This window comes from Mchenga conophoros, linkage group LG1 (assembly GCF_057382185.1).
Source record: "Mchenga conophoros isolate Kocher_MC1m ecotype Shallow Benthic linkage group LG1, M_conophoros_male_GT1.1, whole genome shotgun sequence".
NCBI lineage: Eukaryota > Metazoa > Chordata > Actinopteri > Cichliformes > Cichlidae > Mchenga > Mchenga conophoros.
In genome coordinates, this window is record NC_140526.1 from 17,286,149 (window position 1) to 17,302,103 (window position 15,955).

Below are 15,955 nucleotides of genomic sequence, written 5' to 3' on the forward strand. Positions count from 1 at the left end.
ATAGGGTTTTCTTAATTACATTAACCAAATGCATTCTGCAGTGTGTGCAATCTCATGGTTAACTGAACACGCCCGTAGCTGCAGCCCCCTCCCCGTTCTATTCCTTGGTGAAATATTCATGTTGAAAGCCACTCTTGCCATCCGCTTTCTCCTTCCAACATGTTAATGCCCGCTGTTGTTCAGCCATGCTACCATTGTTTGAGAGTATAGTGTTCAGCATACAGGTAACACCTAAAAATCTGCCCCTGCTGTGTGATCTAAAGTTAATGAAAGGGTCCAACTATCTATCCTGCTGAGACCATCATCATCACCAAGATGAAAATTCTGTATTCTTGTATATCCATATGTATCTTTAGGAAATGCATCTCTTTGGGAAAGCACATTTGTATTTCTTCATGTCTGCACAGCACACTGATTCAAATTGACCAGGCAGGACTAATTTAAATACATTAACTATTCATTAATTGAATAAAGAGGCTAGTTGGCCCCAGGGCCTCTTTATAATCATAAACTGGGGTGTACTGTTTATGCAAAACAGCAAAGTGCCATGTGCTGGCTTATTATGCTAATGATGAATGGCAAAATACATGTTTCTCCTGCCCACAAAGGAGGATTAGGCATGGCAGTGTCAGCAAGTTGTTTCCAGGGTACAGAGTCTGTTCTTCCATATTACCTCATGTTGAGATGGGGCTCAGTAATGTGATTCTTTTCGTTTTCTTCACGTGGATATGATCACACACCCCTCCCTACACCAACTCTTCCTCTATCTCGAAACATTATATCGCTAGGACTCAACTAAACTGGACGACTTCACACTCTCGCATTGACTTATGAAGTTATCTGTAGTTGAAGCAATCTTTTAACTTTCCACATTCTCAGATATTGTTAATGATCCAAAACCCATGCTCCGTATTTCTTAAAATGAAAAAAATTAACTTAAAAACTACTTTAACTAAAATTACTAAAACCTAAACTAATTTAAGTAAATACTAAAATCTACAGTGCAAAAGTGTTGAATCAGCCTCACACGTCTTTATACTTTATACTGTTTTAGGAAAATGGGAAATAAATAGTGTATCTGAGGCAAAAAACAAAACAAACAAACAAACAAAACCAGAGTGTTCTTCAACATATCCTGAGCTCTCATACAGAAGCTTTCTTTTCATTTGTTGAAGTAGTCTTCATTAATAGTTCTCCAGGCTTCTTGAAGGACATTCAAAGCTCTTCTTTGGATGTTGGCTGCCTTTTGTTCTGTTCTCGGTCAAGATGATCCCACATTGCCTCAAAAATGTTGAGGTCCAGGCTCTGGGGAGGGCTATCCATGGATGGATGGATGTCAGATCCATTGATTTGACAAAATCTCCAACACCAACTCTCCAACACTACGACATGTCTTCTCATTTAATTGTTTTTCTTTATTTTTACTACTTTCTACATTGCAGATAGATACTGATGACATCAAATACATGACACATATATGGAATTATGTAGCAAAGAAAAAAATTGATAAGTAGTTCACAGGCGTGCCTTGTCAGGGTTCATTTGTGGAATTTCTTGCTTTCCTAATGGTGTTGGGACCATAAGTTGTGTTGTGCAGAAGTCAGGTTGGTACACAGCTGCCAGCCCTATTTGACAACTGTTAAAATTCATATTATGGCAAGAACCAATCAGCTAAGTAAAGAGAAATGACAGTCCATCATTACTTTGAAAACTGAAGGTCAGTAAGTCCAGAAAATTGCTAAAACTTTGAAGTGTAGTAGCAAAAACCATCAAGCACTACGACAAAACTGGCTGACATGAGGACCACCCCTGGAAAGGAAGGAGTCACCTCTGCTGCTGAGGATAAATTCATCAGAGTCACCAGCCTCAGAATTCGCAAGTTAACAGCACCTCAGATTAGAGCCCAGATAAATGCCACACAGAGTTCCTGTAGCAGACACATCTCTACATCAACTGTTCAGAGAACATGTGAATCAGGCCTTTTATGGTCAAATAGCTGCTATGGAAAAGCAGCAAGCAGAAAAGATTTGTTTGGGCCAAGAAACACAACGAATGGACATTACACTAGTGGAAATCTGTACTTTAGTCCAAATTTGAGATCTTTGGTTCCACCCGCTGTGTCTTTGTGCGACACAGAAAAGGTGACCGGATGGTCTCTATGTGCATGGTTCCCACCGTGAAGCATGGTGGAGGAGGTGTGATGGTGTGGGGATGCTTTGCTGGTGACACTGTTGGGGATTTATTCAAAACTGAAGGCACACTGAACCAGCATGACTACCACAGCATCCTGCAGCGACATCCCATCCCATCCGGTTTGCGTCTAGCTGGACAATGACCCCAAACACACCTCCAGGCTGTGTAAGGGCTATTTAACCAAGAAAGAGAGTGATGGAGTGCTGCTCCAGATGGCCTAGCCTCCACAGTCACCTGAACTAAACCTGATTGAGATGGTTTGGGATGAGATGGAACGCAGAGTCAAGGCAAAAGGGCCAACAATTGCTCAGCATCTCTGGGAACTTCTCAAGACTGTTGGAAAACCATTTCAGGTAACGACCTCATGAAGCTCATCGAGGGAATGCTAAGAGTTTGCAAAGCAGTAATCAAAGCAAAGGGTGGCTATTTTGAAGAATGTAAAATATAAAATGTTTTGAGTTATTTCACACTTTTTTGTTTACTACGACATAATTCCATATGTGTTCATTCATAGTTTTAATGCCTTCAGTGAGAATCTACAATGTAAATAGTCGTGAAAATAATGAAAAACTATTAAATCACAAGGCGTGTCCAAACTTTTGACTGGTATTGTACATACATACACACATACATACATACATACATATATTCTCTACTCAACAAAAGAAATAATAGAGGCTACATCCTCTCAGCTAACCATCCAACTCGTTTCCAGAAAGCAGTTTAAAAATAAAGGGCATTAAGGGGATACATTAGTGCACATGGCACGAGTGACACACACATCTGTGAAGGGATTATCAGTGATGAACGATAAATCAGGTTTTGGAACAACATATGCTGCCATCCAGGCTTTGTCTTTTTCAGGCAACGCATTGCCAAACCACATTCTGCACATGATTACAAGAGTAAAAGACAGTGGGTGCTGAACCGGCCTGCCTGTCGTTCACCCACTGAAAACGTTTTGGGGATTATGAAATACAAAATGTAACAAAAGCAATTGGCCTCCTCAGCTTCCAGATGCTTAAGTCTTTTGAAATATGTTTCTGAAAGCATGTTAAAATCAGCATTTTTTTTAAATGTCCCAGTTTCAACATCTGATAGGATATGTTGTCTTTTTATTACTAAATATAGTGCATGGCCAGTACATAACATTCCCACTAGTTACCCTGCCATCCTTCACTTTCTCCATCACTCTCAGACACACTAACACACATACACGCACATAGACACATTCAAAGATATTCCACAGCTGTTATCTTAGCAAGACTTTAACTGTGTCATGATGCCACAGTTATTCATTCAGTTCTATAGCAACTAACATATAGAATAATCCATCTAAATCCAGTAAGCAGTACTCGTATAATACTATAGTATTGCATACTTTACGGATTCAAGGAACTTTACCCTCAAACAAACATCAAACACTGAAATCAGTTCCAGCATGTTTTAGCTTAAACGTTTACACTGAAGCAGCGAGCTGCATACTTGTGACTGATGATTTTTTAGACAGCAATGGTTTATTTATATCCCTGTACATCAGCGTAGCTGTGTGCACACAGCCTTTTCATTTCAAATGCACCTTATTACAAGTTGGCAGAAAACACTTAAATAGTTCCCTAAAACTGTGTGTGTTACTCCCGTTCTCACTGGTTGCTCGCTGACCCACGTTGATTCTCCTGCTCTGGTCGTTCGTCAGCTTGCAACGTGGCGCCGGAATCCCTCTCGTGTTACCGACATCCCGTGGACCAATGGGGGATATTCTGGCAGTGGTTGAGGCTGGGGCCTGAATCAAACGGAGTCTGTGAATGGCTGTACGTAAGGCGGCAGGAAATCCCTGTTTGGTTGCATCCCTTTCATTGGGATAAGGGACAGGATTGACTAAACCGGGGAGGAGTGTAGGTGTTCAGAGAGGACCTGTTTGCGGGCGCAGGTTGCGTTTTGAGGGTGTTTGAACATTGCTGCAACATTGTTGCGCTCCGCCGCTGAAGACAGGACAAAAAGTCGGCGTTTAGCGGTCCAGCAGTGAAAGGAGCTACACAGCCGCTTGATCATTGTGTGTTGTGGTGTTGTAGGCCCGTTTCGGAGATCGCTGTGCCTTCTGAGAGAAGTCAGCTTGAACCCCGACTGATGGCCGGCTTCAGCTTCAGCTTCGTGTGCGCTGTGCTCCTCTGCGCCGCTGTGGCGCAGACCAAGCCGACGCTGAGAAAAGAGAGAGTTCATCATGAGCCAGAGCTAAGCAGGCAAGCCCACGAAGACAATAAGAGCTTCCAGTATGACCATGAGGCCTTTCTGGGCAAAGAGGAGGCCAAAACATTTGATCAGCTCACCCCTGAAGAGAGCAAGGACAAGCTCGGGTAAGGAAATGCTACCAGCACTCTGCCACATAAGCTGATTTTTGGTATCTGAAAGTGAAGTTAGTGACAGGCTTGGTGGGATTTCGAAGGACAGGTTGGAGCTTTTGTGTTTGTTTGTTTGTTTGTTTTAAATCACACACTCTGCCGCTGAAGCCCGTTTCGTGTAACTGTTCAGACTAAGAACACTAAACATTTAAAAACATGGGAACATGTGCCTGTGAAAGCACTCCTGCTTTATTATGGCACCCATACTGTTTGCACACACTGTACACTTAATAGTCTGCAGAAATCTTAATTACAAATACTCATTAAAGATTCATTTATGGGGGTGAAGTTTAAGGAAAGTTTAATGGCCGAAGTTCTGCATGTAGGTATTCTGTACAAAACTGCAGGGCACGCTCAGTGTGCCACTTGGTTCTGTTGGCAGGATTCTTCAAGTATTAAACGTTTTTTTTTTTTCTTCTGCCACTGCTGCAGTGACAAGTTGGCACCATGTGACGCAAGTTAGTCCATAAAACTCCTGCTTGTTGTCTTGAAAGAGGGAGGACCCCTGTAATATCACAACGTGGCAGCCCAGGTCTAAGAATACACCACAGATGCACTGCAGTTTTTAGCTTTCTAACCTGGGTTTGCCTGCCCCTCCCTCAGAAATCCTTTCTATGAATCCACATTACCTGTAGGAAATTAATTAGTTATTAATTATTAATCCAGCCTGTCATTAATCAGTATCTCATTACTAAAGTCTTCGGTCACTCTATATTTTACTTTTATACTTTCCTTCTTACATTTAATTGGTTTTCAAAGTTTTTCTTTGGACATCTGTTTTGTCCCCCCCCCTAATTTTTAGTCCATTCCTTTATTTTCATTTTCATTTTTATTTTTGTCTGTTTGTTTGTTTAATCACTTAACACTAATGTGAATCATTCAAGCGTTAAAAAGCACGAAGTGGACAATCTGTGAACAATAAAAAGGAAGTAGCAGGCCTGTAAAGGACTAATTACAGCAGATGAACGGTATCTGAAACCTATGTTCTTAAGAAAAAGGACAAAAATCAACCGAAGACTTGACGCAGGACTAGAGGGTCAGGGTTTGCATTTGCATTTCAGCCGGTGGTGTTGGGGACCTTGTCAAACTTGACAGAATTACTGATGCAGAAAAATACCATTAGGTTTTGATCCACCATCTAATACCATCTGAAAAGCATCCTATCAGCAAGACTTCATTTTTCAGTATAGCAATGATCCCAAACACAATGACAGTGCAGTTAAAGCATACCTGGACTGAAAAACACACATTAACATTATCAGTCATGGACTGGTCTCCCCAGAGCCCGGACTTCAACACTACTGAAGCTGTGTGAGATCATCTTGACAGAGAACGCTACAAAAAGCAGCCAACATCCAAATAAGAGCTTTGACTGTTCTTCAAGAAGCCTGGAGAATTGGCCCTGAAGCCTACTTAAAGAAGAATAAACACTGCCATACCGAATACTGACTTTTAAACTTCTTAAATTGTAAAACCTCAATTTTTGCCTTCTATATTGAATTTCAGCAAATCTCTGCACATTTCAATAAATAAATATTTTCAACCAAAATATAAAGAAATGAGGGGCTGAGTCAGTATTTTTGCACAACACTGTATGTTGCCTATATATGCCTATAAGATCTAGTTAATATACCACTAATATCGGTCTTTTCCCCTGCCCAACAGAAAAATTGTGGACCGAATAGACAGCGATGCAGACGGCTACATCACCACAGCTGAACTCAAGGCTTGGATAAAGCGCGTCCAGAAGCGTTATGTGTATGAGAATGTAGCCAAGGTGTGGACTGATTATGACCTGAATAAGGACAATAAGATTTCCTGGGATGAGTACAAACAAGCCACATATGGATACTACCTCGGTATGGGCTCACTAGTTCAAGACACATGGTGTATTTTTTTATTTTTTTTTAGTATTAAAGTATTACATGGCTATTAAACCTGATTCATTTTTTATTCATCTTTTTTTTTTCACCCTCTTAGCCAACCCGGAAGAATTTGAAGATGCCACGGACCAGTTCAGCTTCAAGAAGATGCTCCCTCGTGATGAGAGGAGGTTTAAAGCAGCTGATCTGAACAGGGACCTGGCAGCAGACAGAGAAGAGTTCACAGCCTTCCTCCACCCTGAGGAGTTCGAACACATGAAGGATATTGTGGTTCTGGTAAGCCCTTTGTGTTCACATGATCTTTAAGTAAGGAGTACGCACGTCAGACCTGAAAGAAGTGACGTTCCCAAAAGTAAGAGCACGTCTGCCTAATAAGAAATATGATTTAATTCCAAGAGTTTTGAGTTTCTGTTCCATGTGTTTGATCTCGCTACTTAAATAAATGTGCTACATTTGAATAACCTCCTAATGAAATTTTAACTTGGCCCAGAAATGATTGAGTTCCTATATATTTTTTTGGGAACAGGTCCAGTGGGACAAACCGACCGTCCCATTTAAAACTCAATCTTTAAATATAAATTCGGCTTCGTGGAATGTGGGGTGGCGAATGTTAGCAGTGATGCACTATGCTGCTCTGTTCATAAAATTTGTACTACCCATTTGACAGAGTTAATTATTAATCTCTCATTTTTATGATGTTGCTGAATGTTACCAAAGAACGGTTCAGTCAGGGGTGTCTTCACTGATTGTGGTGAATCTGGCTAGAGCTAACATGATAGTTACACATACATACATGCTGCATTCATACTTTATACTTACAATGAATTTTTCAGAAACACTGATCTTTCTAAAACTATGCAAACGAATGAGTAACTGATGGTACATGCGATCATAGGAAAAACATTAGAAAGGATGTGGCTGTAGGCTAGCGTGAACAATAACTGAAGGAGATTGCTGTGCAGGATCAGGGAGGAACGTGAAGTTGGTAAGCGCCAACTGGAACCCTACACACACTTCACATTTCTACCTTCAAACTGCTTGTGTTGCTGCCATCTACTATTGGCACCAGAGAGCTCCTGCACACTGCAAACGTGGAACAATACCAGTCCTTAAGAATAGTAGATTAAATTTGGCAGACGAGAAATCTTTCATTCTGAAGCGTAACACTTTCCATGAGCATTCACATGTATTTGGCCAAAGAAAACAGAACAGAACCGGTCGTAGTTAAGTCAGAGAGATGTGAATAATCAAGGAGGCATAGTTATTGATTAGGAATTTGGGAAAACTAGTCAGGAAGCAAAACTTGGATGTATGTGGTGGTGTTTATGTAGGTCTTCATTTCTTCCTTTTAACACACCATTAAGAGAATTTCTGAATTTCAACCTAAAAAGAGTTACGAAAGGGTCAGTTTTAGTGATCTGAAACTGTTTGATGTGAAAGAAAGCTAATATAAAATGCTTTAGTTCATTGCTGAACCCATTATGTTATTTTCCAAGCAAAGACAAGATTTTATAGCAGAACATAGGTTTTAATTATGATACCGATTATACTGCTGTGAATTGTCGTGTCCTTTTTGCATCCTTATAAAACGGAGAACATCTTACCCTTTCAGTGTTTCTAAAGATCTACACTGGAGAAAAATCTCTTTTTGCTGACCCTGCACAGATGTAGGAGTAGCAGCTCTAATCTAAGTAACTCCAGAACAGCCAAGCTGCTTGCCCTGTCTGTAAAGGGGACCCCGAACACCCTTTGGAAGAAAATAGTCTCTGCATCATGTATCCAAGATTTCATTCTCTCGGTTGCTACCCAAAGTTCGTGACCATAAGTAAGAGTAGGAACCAAACTGACAGCTTTGCTTTCATGTTCAGATCACTACAGCATCCACATCACTACAAGTGCCACCCCCACACGAACAAAACCCTGAGATACTTAAACTCCCTTCCCTTTAATTAACCAGTTAGCCAAATTCACATACTGTCAGATCCAGTATGTTACAGATAAATCTAGTGGAACCAAGTGTTTGCTGAAAAGGGTAAATCATTGTTGAGTGCAACTCATCAGTAGTCCTGTATTGTTGTGTCACTCTGCCGGCCCAGCTGTGAGCAGAATCTTATAAATTCACTTTTCCACCCCAGGGCTGCACGTTTCTCTTCTATTACTCAAAGTGAAAGTTCCTCTATAGTTGACGGACCCTTGTGTCTTCCTTTAATGATATTATTAACTCATTCTCTATGCAGGAAACCTTGGAGGACATTGACAGGAACAGTGACGGGCATGTGGATGAGGACGAGTATATCGGTGAGTTAATTCAAAAATTGAAAGCAATTGGTAAAAAAATAAAAACCCGTTAGCACTCAAACATCTACTTAGAACCTAACAATATACCACTCAGTGTTTTTAAAACACACACTGACAATTTGAAGCATACAAAGACGAACAGGAATGTGAATAAGGAGCATAATATAATATTTCAACAATTTGCCTCAATCCCCTAATCACTGGAAAAAGTGGATTTTAAAGTGTTGCAGGAGTTTGCAGGAACTTTTCAGCTCTTTTTAGAAATACGAAATATGTACATGTCCTCTTGATAGCATTATGTGTGCACAGTTCTTTAATTATGAATCATTTAGTGTTGATGATTTTTCTATCAGTGCACTGAAATGACAACAGGACTTAAACTTCACCTCCACTATAGATGGATGTTAGGGTTCAGAGCTTCAGTGTCATTGGTGTTTGCTTTGGAAAGCTTGCATGTGAAATAGTGTACATTGTGTGTATGCCATTTCTGTAGGAATTTATACCAGGAGTGTATTTAAGGTGTAAATTGTGTGTTCTCTTTAAATGCAAACTAAAAAAATGTCGAAATGTCTTATTCAAATGTTCTTTCATCATTTCTTTGGGTTTCAGCGGACATGTTTGCACATGAGGATGGTGGTCCAGAACCAGAGTGGGTCAAGACTGAGAGGGAACAGTTCTCTGACTTCCGAGACTTGAACAAAGATGGAAAAATGGACCAGGATGAAATCCGTCACTGGATCATGCCACAGGACTATGATCATGCACAGGCGGAGGCCAGACATCTGGTGTACGAGTCTGATCAGGACAAGGTATACTGTTAGAGCTATGTTGATATGGTTTCATATCTATTGCTTGTGCCCTTGTGGATGTGAGAGCTTGTCAACACAGGGTTCATTAGAGTCACCGGGTACGAGCTGGAACCCGTCCTAGCCGACAGAGGGCAAAAGTAAGTGTACGATCTGGACGGGCCGCCAGAGTGCAGGCACAGAGACGGCATGCAAACAAGTTAATTTTCTTTATTGGTGTATTTCGTATTTGTGTATTTTCAGTTCACAGCAGAATTCTTCACTTGAGTGTTTTTTTGCTTTCGGGAGAGTGTTTTTGTTTACATTTAAATAAGAGCTTTTTTAATCATCATATTTCACACGTTCTATCTCCCTTATCAGGATCAGATGCTGACTAAAGAGGAGATCCTCGAGAACTGGAACATGTTTGTGGGAAGTCAGGCTACTAACTATGGAGAAGACCTCACCAGGAACCACGACGAGCTCTGAGCTCTCACTGCAGCTTCGTGTGTGTGTGTGTGTGTGTGTGTGTGTGTGTGTGTGTGTGTGTGTGTGTGTGTGTGTGTGTGTGTGTGTGTGTGTGTGTGTGGCGCTGGTCTACAAAGACACAATCACACACAGTGACAGTAAGAGTGGGACAGATGTCAGTTTGTTAGACTTCAAACCAACATTGTACCAAATGAGAGGACGCACGAGTGTCGATCCTACCACTAACTCTGTGGGTCTGTTTCAGTCTTCGTATCGATGTTGTGCTTCTGACATTCAGGAGCAAAGCCAGACCCCGTGGACTTACTTTCCAACAATGGTGCCTTCCAGCCGAATCGCCAGATTCATTGCCTCAGAGATTTGTGTAGATAGTCTGTAACAAAACTTGTCAAAGCTTAGTATTGTCAGACATGGGAACAGTTTTTGATGCTAATGTGAAACCACAGCTCAGAACGTTTGTTCTGAATTTATTTATTTATTAAATTGCTTCTGAACTTTAGGTTTGAGAGGAATATAGTGTTCTACTAAAGGTCTTTTCCTTTTCAGAAAAACAGACAACACAAATTTAGTTTTTTCGTTTGTTTGTTTACAGTTTTATTGTCCTGTTAACTAAAGACTTTTTATATCCTTTAAGTATTTTAAGAATTGTTGATTACTGATGTTTAATGGCATGGTTTTTGCACGCATTTGGTTTTAGTGTAGCCTGTGAAAAAAATGTTTCTCCACATTTAGTTTGAAATGTATTTATTGGTATACGTAAGGCCAACTGTGTGCTCAGTGTTCACATTTTCACTTTTTGATGTTTCATTTTTAACTTTATCTGTTTACAACTGTCTGATTTTAAGGTCAATTAGGCTAAGGCCTACTGAATATGTAATGGGTGGAAATAAAGTCTCCCTTCCTTGATTTCTCACGAGTAAGTTCTTGCTTACTTTTACCTCACTCCAAAGACTTATTCCTTGTCTTGGCATTGTACCTATCAACCTGGATTATTATTATTATCATTATTATTATTATTATTAGAACAATGTAGTGTGTGTGTGTGTGTGTGTGTGAAAATAAATGTCAGTAAATGATCAGGACACTGTTGCTCAATCCCCCCACACACCCACGCTCACTCTTACACACACCTTTTAAAAAAAAATCTTTAATGTTTTCCCTGTCTTGATGTATCCCAATCCCAAGTTGCATAATTTGCATACCACACAGGCACAATTTTCCAATTGGGTATGCTCTTTTGCATACCTTGGTAATAAGTGGTTATTCGGGTTACTGTTCATCAGCTCAAAGCAGTCTGGCCATTCTCCTCTGAATCAGATCAGAGGCTCTGATCTGTGGCATCAATAAGGCTTTTTTACTCAGGGGTTTGCCACAGACTGCATATTTGTAAGTGCCAAAATAGCGGCACCAATAACAATGCCACACTTAAAATCACTTAAATAACCACGTTTCCTCATTCTGATACACAGTTTGAACTTCATTTAAGGCAAACCGCAGTTTTAGGTTAACTATGTCTAAATGCAGCACTGTGACACGATGGAACTGACGCCTCACTAGAAGAAGGTCCTGAGTTCAATTCCACCACCTGGCTGGGGTTTTTTTTCTGTGTGGAGTTATGTCTGTTCTCCCCGCGTTTGCATGGATTCCCTCCGGCTACTCCGGCTTCCTCCCACAATCCAAAGACATGCAGTTGGTGAATCTAAATTGCTCATAGATGTGAATGTGAATGCGAATCGTCTCCCTCTCTCTGTGTTAGCCCTGCGCCAGGCTAGTGACCTGTGGTAGCCTCGATAGGCTCCAGCCCCCCTACGACCCTGACAAGGATAAGCAGAAGAGGATGGGTAGAAGTCTAAATGCTTAAATGTATTGGGTTGGGAATTCATATAGCTAATACTACTAGCTAAATTAATAACCTCAAACATAATCCTGGGTTTCTGCAGTTTCTGAATGGTCAACATTTACATTTATTTACAGCATCATCGTCACAACTTAATAAAAATCATTATGCATGTAGAAAACCAGTTAAAATACAAATTTTCCACTGTCAGTGTGACATGGTGTCGTGCTCTCTCTGTGTCCTTGCTACAAATGGTAACAGGTACAGGTGAACACTGGTGTTCATCTGTTTCACTGACTGGACACCAGCCTACATACAACACGTAATACTTTTAAACACACCACTGAGTTTCTCAAAACTTCTTTCCTATTGTGCTGCAATATTTATTTATTTGTCAGTCTTTTTGGGGGGCTTGCCTTCCTAACCTCTGTAAAACGTCCCTGTGTTTGAATGCTGCCTGTCTTTATAGCTTCACCAATGAAGACAGCTAATCGTCCAGGCAACTCAACTTTTCAAGTCTGGATTCAACTTTTTTATTCGTTGAACATCAGGAACAAGCGCACTATTAACGCTATTAACACTATTAACACTTCTCAGGACTAATTACAGACTTCACACACACACACACACACACACACACACACACACACACACACACATGGAAAGCAGACATGGAGTTAAGCTGACTTGCTGTTGCTCCTGGCTGTTGCAGTAAAACTCTCAGATGTAACTGAGAAAGCAGTTCTGCCACCCAGCCTGTCCCCTCTGCTTGCTCATGTGGAACATATGGATATATGTGTGCCAGTTAGCAAGACAAGTCAAGCGGGACCAATGCGATAAAGCTCATTAGGAACAAGGGACAGAGCAATGTATGTGTGGGCTGTTTTATTCCGTTCTAATGAAAGACCTCCTTCTTCTTCACTCTCAAACTAGAAGCCAAAAATGGCTACAAAACTATCCTCCAAATATCCAAGTCATGTTTGATATTTTTACTCTGGTTTGAATTACTTGAGAGCTTTTTTTTTCAGGTTTAAATAACTTAACAATAAGAATGTTTGGTTTTTGCTTTTTTCCATAAGAATTTGTTGAAATAGGCTAACAAACATGGGCATGGCTCCAGTTGTACAGTCATCCAAGAATACATGAATTTCTTTATCTGTCAAAAAGAAAAAAAAACAGGTCCAGCTCTGAGGAAGGTTCAGAGCGGAGGTGTCTGTATTATCTGCTTCTTCTTTTTTTCTCTGTTAGATAACATAATATTTTCTCTACTGCTTTGCTAAGGAGTGTGGAGTCAGTCTTGCTTCATACATTTGAATAATTGCACTAAGTTACTCAATGTACTTCCTCCAGATACCATATGAGGGTTGTCATGTGTCAGGGTGCATCTATGTCCTTGAGCCAATGTGTGAGTGAAGGTGGACAAGTATTAGTGGTGCACAGAGATGTAAAAGAACCAAATGTGTGTTTGCATGAACAAGATGGGGGACTGGGGGGGGGCGTGGACTACCTGCCTAGCGGCCATGTTTAACGGTCTGCTCCTGCTGTTTATGATAGGTTCTAGTCATTCACACTGGGGGAGTGTGTGCACATTAATGCCTTCAGACGGCTCTCATATGAGTGTGTGCGTAGATCAGCTCCTCTCCTCTGACAATAATGAGCCCTCTGGGTGAAAACAGGGTGGAGACAGTGGGAGAGGAGGGTCATAAAGTGCACCATATTAATGTCTACAACCTCACCCCCACCCACCCTTCCAATCCAATACAATTTCCAAGTGTCCACCAACAATCTCCTCTTAAAGAGCTTTTTTATAGCACACTTCTATTTCCATATCAGCAATTAACAGCTCCAAAGCCAAAATGACTGCTACAATTAAACAGCCACCATAACAAAGTACGCATAGCATCCAATTCCCCCTTAGCTCCCCTGCTCCTCTCTGACTCACATAATCACGATGCCCTATTTTTCATCCAAGTGTACGCTCCCTCATCTTTGTCTATTATTATGTCCTGTGTTTGTTCCTTCCACCCTGGGGATTTATAGCCCAGGGTGTTGTTTATAATGATCTTTGGGACATCTGACCCATCCCGTTCTGAAGCTTTCATAACAAGCTTTATGCCCATTATATAATAACAGGCATAAAGGCGAAAAAAGTCCAACTATTTTTTTTCATATAGATATGATACGTGGCTTAATGTGACAGCTCAAACAATATTATATATTAATTTCTGTACTTATTAGGCTAAACATTTGCTGTAAACAAAGATGTTGTTAAAAAGATACATAACATTTAGAATAGTAACATTGTTCTTAAGATTATTTATTGTTTGATACAAGTATCGCACCTACTTCCTGGTTACACAAGCTGTGTAGTCGATAGATGTACTAATGGAAAAAAATATACATATATAAAGTGTCCAGTCAACATGAACTTACCTTAGCTTACATTAACTACAGTGAAATGTACCAGGCATTACCACCTACTTGTGAACTTTAAACAAATTTTTTTTATTCAGTTTCTTGTTCACCAGATGAAATTTCCCACAATCACTGTTCTAGAAGAACTCATCAGAAATGGACATTTCACTGAAAGAGCGGATCCCTCCATTTGTCATAATGAACATTAAAACATCCAATCATCCTCAGTCTCACTTAAATCACACAATTAAGTCTTTCCACTATGTAAAACATTCAGCATGTCTTTATTTGATGGGGTTTTTTTGGCCAAAAATAAATAAATAAATAAAGGTATTCAGGATTTTTCCACCAGACTTATTCAGGCTAATATGTACAAACAGCCTTTGTGTGAGGAATTGTTTGTGTGTGAAAACATTTCAAACATCCAGATGACTGCAGAAATATATTTTTTCCTTCCTGTCTAGGCTGATTTGAGGGAACTGCCCTCATGCAAAGGCCATTATGTCTGTCATCCAATTCATGTGATTGTATTTAATTGTAAATGTGGGCTAATAAATGTGTTTCTACTTATGGACAATGACTTTTGTATCTTTTCTTTTACCAAAGAGAATTATCCGAGGACTTTACTCCTCCTAGTGGTGGTGAGGATGAATAAGACGTACACCCTGACTTTTTTTTTTTGTGAACTGCACTTGCGCTCATCTATCACCATGAGTTTTTATGCGCCCATCAACACAGTGTAGATAGGGAATCAGCAATTAATGACTACACAATTAGAGAGAAGGCTTTAAAGAGCAATATATTTCAATTTAGGAACCATAAACTTAGTGAGTTGGTAACTAATTGTAACTGCCTCAGGAGAAATGGGAGCCCTTTGGACTGAGGTCAGGAAGACTCGAAATCAGTTTCAAACAGATTTCAAATGGCTTCTTCAGTCACTCACACATTCTGGCAAGCTGCAGCATATCTCACATGATATACGCTGAGAGGAACTTCTCAAGTTTTAATTAAAAGGCGGGCAAAGTGGCCCGCAGTTGAGTTGTTTTGAAATTCATCACAGTGAGGGTGTAGACAATGCTGTCCCCGTGAGACTTGATATCTTTGGACAAAATGACTCTCTCGCTCCATTTGTCGACATTTTCATCTCTCTTTCTGTGGGTTTCTCTCCCCATGTCCCAGCATCTGGATACCTTTGGGATGGAGAGGGGAGACAAGGTCTTTCCCATCCCACTGTTCCCCCAGGGGGCATGAGTTGGTTTGTGAGCTTCTAGATCACATGATAGAGACACATCTAATCCTGTTAGAGGTTAATATCTTCCCGTGGCACAGAAGAGACAGCAGGAGGGAGAAATGATGGGAAGATAAAAGATGAAATTTCTGATGAGAACGTGAATACATAAAACGTGCTATCTGCTTCTCCTTGCTGTCCCACATATTGGTTTGTGGTTAGGGTATACGTAAGTGTGTGTTTGTTCCCGTGTCTGTGTACCCTCATGGGATCTTTCCGGCTGCTGCCTGCATGTCTAACAGACTCCTCTCAAGGTGTTTTCCCCTCGCTGTCTTTCTGTATCTGCTCCATCTCTGCTCCCTGAGTGAGAAAGTTTACCCTGTAGGCCCCATCTGAGCTCCAGGCCCCCCAAGGCCTCTGCATTCCCAAAG

General features: G+C 40.6%; 1 protein-coding gene across 1 annotated transcript; it reads left to right on the plus strand.

The window, feature by feature from the left end:
* The first annotated feature begins 3,979 nt into the window (after positions 1 to 3,979).
* On the plus strand, positions 3,980 to 10,950 carry rcn1 (reticulocalbin 1, EF-hand calcium binding domain). The gene is made up of 6 exons (XM_085268143.1): positions 3,980 to 4,547; positions 6,258 to 6,451; positions 6,573 to 6,751; positions 8,713 to 8,773; positions 9,383 to 9,582; positions 9,940 to 10,950. Exons 1-6 carry the CDS (start codon positions 4,321 to 4,323, stop codon positions 10,045 to 10,047), a joined length of 969 nt encoding a protein of 322 aa, XP_085124269.1. The 5' UTR covers positions 3,980 to 4,320; the 3' UTR covers positions 10,048 to 10,950.
* Positions 10,951 to 15,955: the final 5,005 nt, after the last annotated feature.